This window comes from Rhipicephalus sanguineus, chromosome 4, assembly GCF_013339695.2.
Source record: "Rhipicephalus sanguineus isolate Rsan-2018 chromosome 4, BIME_Rsan_1.4, whole genome shotgun sequence".
Lineage (NCBI taxonomy): Eukaryota > Metazoa > Arthropoda > Arachnida > Ixodida > Ixodidae > Rhipicephalus > Rhipicephalus sanguineus.
In genome coordinates, this window is record NC_051179.1 from 106,849,928 (window position 1) to 106,853,941 (window position 4,014).

The following is a 4,014-nucleotide window of genomic DNA, read 5'->3' on the forward strand; positions in this document are numbered from 1 at the left end:
CTCGCTTCTGTTCGAGGCTCAAGCTGGCGCGCTTCAAACCCTTACGTACAAGAGAACGATCGACAGGGAGATGGCTTCGGTGCTGTGTCGCGCCTGTGGAAGTGCGGACGAGACAATTGCACATCTTGTGATTGAGTGCGGACAGATAGGCCTCCCGCGCACGGAGTCATTGCGCACCGCGCTGGGCTTTGCGGGGGAAGATGGAGAGACTGATCTACAGGCAGCGAGAGTGTCGATACGGCGCCTTGAACGCTGGAGGGCAGTGGTTGTTGCGCAGCGGTCGAGAACACAGGGTGGCGCAGTGTAGTGACAACATAGTGTTAGCAAGCGCGAACCGAGCGTGCCCTTGTGCTTTCTTCTACTGTGCCCCACTCTTTTCTGTTTGTTCGGTTTTCTTCCCCCTTACTGGGCCCGTCCATTGGGAGGGGTTGGGTTTTTTTTTCTTTCTGTCTTTTTTTTCATATCCGTGTGCTAGAGTGTCATTACAACCATAATTACACCCGCCCGTTAAAAAGGGAACAGCAGCAAATCAACATCATCATCATCAGCCATAAACCCAGATTGCGCGCGGTAGCGCGCGCATTCCTTCAGTGACACTCAATGGGAGCGCATCGGTATGAGCGGTAAACAGCAGTCTGACTCATCCGCACCTGCTGCTCGGTACGCTCGAGCCGCTGCCGCGAAACGGCAGCGGCGCCAAGCCGACCCTGAACTTCGTGCAAGGGAAGCTGAAGCTCGACGGAAACGCCGCTTCTGAAGAGACGAAGGCTCGCGCGGCTGCAGCGCAACGTGAACGCAGGGCAGCGGACCCGGAGTTCAGCGCTCGTGCGACTGCAGCGCAACGTGAACACAGACAAGTGGACCCGGAGCTTCGTGCCAGGGAAGCTGCAGCGAAACGTAAACGCAGGGCAGCGGATCCCGAAGCAGCACGTGCTCGCGAGGCTGCAGCGAAACAAATGAAACGACTGTTACCCGGTACTGACGGTGCTACTTACACCCGCACACCCCAATATAATTAAATTCTCCGTAAGGGAACCCTGATGGCACGCGAAGCAGCTGGGGACGACGCCTCACCAACCACAACTACACTCTAACCACAAACCACCCATCACCTAGGTGCACCAAAGGAAACGCATTTACGGCAACCCCACGTCGCCGCTAGCTGCTTTGCACGCCCATCAGGGTTCCCTTGCGGGGAAATATGTGTAATTTATTTGGCTAAAGGGTTCAATTAAGGAGGGGGGATGTGGGGTTGCACACGCAACCCATTGTCTTCAACGCGGTGGCACCTCGGCTTCGCGCTACGTTTGTACGCGCACCGGCGAGAGGGGTTGCGTGGAAGAGGGCACTGTGCCTGCCGCTCCCGCATCCCTTCGCGCCCTGCTCCCTGGCCGAAGTCGAGATGCCCCGTTTTCCCTCCTTGCCCTTTTCAGGAGAGACTCCTCTCCAGACCCCAAGGAACGCGCGCCGCTTTCTTGGGGACCTCCTCGTCCTTCAACTTGGGTACAGTGGCTAGAATAGGGAAGTGTGATGAGCGGCAAGCGCCGCCTACGGAGCGCATTGAAGCCGCCGCTAGGGGGCGCGCGCAGTCGTACACCGAAAGGGCAAAAATGAAATAAGGAGGGAGGCATTTTACGACAATTCAATGGGAAGCGCTTTACTGTTTGAAGCGAGATCGGGTTGCCTTAGAACGGGTAGTTATAAGGCGAGATTCAGTAAAGAAGAAGAACAATGCACGTGCTGCGGGGAAGATCAGGAAACGGCGGAGCATGTTCTGATTGAATGTGGAGACATCCACCCAGGTGTACGTTTGGGCACGAGCCTACATGACGCCTTGGGTTTTAGAGACAATGGAACGCTGAACACACCCGCGATTGAAATAAGTAAGAGACGGTTAGAGTATTGGTGGCAGAAAACTAGAGAGAAAGGACAAAAATAAATAATGGGAAAAAAATAAGGACATTCTGCCGTAAAGGGCACAGAACGGAGCTGAAAACTTAAAGGGACCGACAACTGACTTTTCTCGACCCAGTTTTTTACGGCGCGACAGGAAGCTTACCCTTCGTAGCGTTTGTAGCTGCAGTGGTTTATCTTAAAAACACGTAGTTATTTTATAAGCAGTATTTTTCTATCTGAAAAGCTCCAAACACGCACGAAGGCTTGCTCCAGCAACTCTGAGAATTGATAGCGATGCCGCTAGCCCTTGTGAAAGCTGTCGTTGTTCTGCTTTCGCAGGAGTTCCTGTAACTATGCTTAACCACCTTTTTTTTTTTAACTTTCCAACCATTTTTGACAATAGCAAGCTGTTACAATGAGATGATGTGGCTCTATACACCTTCTCGGTATTTGTACAGCGTTGTGTGCGCCTGCGCCCAAGGTTGCCTGCGCCTGTGTCATGGATGGCTTGTCCCGGCGTCGTTACTCTCTCGATACACGAGCCAAGCCAAGTAATCGAAAACGTAACTGCGCACATGCACGGTCGCGCCGAGTAGCAGCGCGCGTCATACGAAGTGTTGGTAGCAAAACTATGTCGCTCCAAAATCTCAGCGACCTGGAAATGCGAATCCTAGCTCGCAAGCGGGAACAGAATTTAAACCCGTACGAGTATGCGCCTCACCGCGACGTGTCGATGGACGACAGTAGTGAAAGCGAAGATCCTGATTTTGGAAGACCCCCATCACCGCACGCCGGCCGTCTAGGCAACGTCGACTGGTGAGTAACTATAAGTAGCAAGAAAGCACAGCTCCACTATATAGGGCTGCGAGAACTTAGCTATGATCTCCTAATGTACGCAGGTGCAGGTGCAAGCACTGCGGGCTTATGCCGACGCTGGCCGAGTACATCTGCTGTAAGGACATTGCAGAGATCCGGACTGAACAGCTCTGCGTCACATTAGACGCCGACTTCGAGGCTCTGTGTCTGAATACTGCAGTGCTACGGGTCGCGTATATAGACGTCCATGTTAACAGGGAGGATGCCGAGATCGCAGACGACCATACGTAAGCTCAATCGACTGAAACTATGCCGAAGAGCCTAACTTTTTTTTTTTTTTTTTGCAGGCGGTACAGATATACAGCATATCGTCAGTTTACCAGGTGGACGTGGGGTTACCTTGGGCAAGGAAACCGGCGCGTCCTGCCATCTTGCGTGGTGCTGCGCATACGGGAACAATTTCCATCAGCAACGTACCGAGGGTTCCGCCTTGCACCTCTCCTGTGAGTGCCACTACCGTCGCCCACGAGAAAAAAAAATTATGCGAAGGACAATTTGATCACGTAAGTGCAACATGACCTATTGAAATGAAAGGACGACAAAAGGTTTTTAGCTGCTTTCTCTTTATTTTCAAAGCAAGATAGTGCAACAGGAAAGCTATTATAATGAAGCACTTAAACAGCTTTTCTATTGCTGACAAAGTTTTTAATAATGTAACAGTGTACTCATTTGACCACAGATCCGGCATCATTTCTTCTATATAGTAGTACAATAGCATCCAGCTTGCAGCCTATATTTTCAATAAATTACGTTCACTTAATTGACATCACTTTATTTAGAACATTACAAAAACATACACTAGGCATTTTTTTTCACAAGCGTCAGACAATTCTACTGCGTGTACCAATTCCGCCTCTTTAGCTTAGTTATGCACATTACCAACTCTGCATTTTCACGAATTAACACTGATTAACCTGCATGAAGAGTCTCATGACAAGTTCACACATTCAAATTAAAAATTGAAGCTCACCAATATGCAAGACATGCTCAGCTAGAACCTACACCTCTTTCCTTTATAAGCATTACTTCAGCAGTGTCTGCACAGACACACTCAGAGGCGTAGCCAGAAATTTTTTTCGGGGGGGTTCAGCCATACTTTATGTATGTTCGTGCGTGCGTTTGTATGTGCGCGTGTATATATGCGCCAGCAAAACTGAAAAATTTCGGGGGGGTTTGAACCCCCCAACCCCCCCCCCTGGCTACGCCCCTGGACACACTCATAATGAAGTGTGCAGAAATGAA

General features: G+C 50.6%; 1 protein-coding gene across 1 annotated transcript; it reads left to right on the top strand.

Annotated features, from left to right (window-relative positions):
- The first annotated feature begins 2,527 nt into the window (after positions 1-2,527).
- LOC119391485 (uncharacterized) lies at positions 2,528-3,003 on the top strand. Its single transcript, XM_037659163.1, has 2 exons — positions 2,528-2,712; positions 2,796-3,003. The coding sequence occupies exons 1-2, from the start codon at positions 2,528-2,530 to the stop codon at positions 3,001-3,003; spliced, it is 393 nt and encodes a 130-aa protein (XP_037515091.1).
- Positions 3,004-4,014: the final 1,011 nt, after the last annotated feature.

Excerpts from the sequence above, each read along its gene's own strand:
- LOC119391485 (XM_037659163.1), top strand. The coding sequence starts at position 2,528 with ATGTCGCTCCAAAATCTCAGCGACCTGGAAATGCGAATCCTAGCTCGC. Across the intron at positions 2,713-2,795 it reads CGTCTAGGCAACGTCGACTG|GTGCAGGTGCAAGCACTGCG; the intron begins GTGAGTAACTAT and ends TAATGTACGCAG.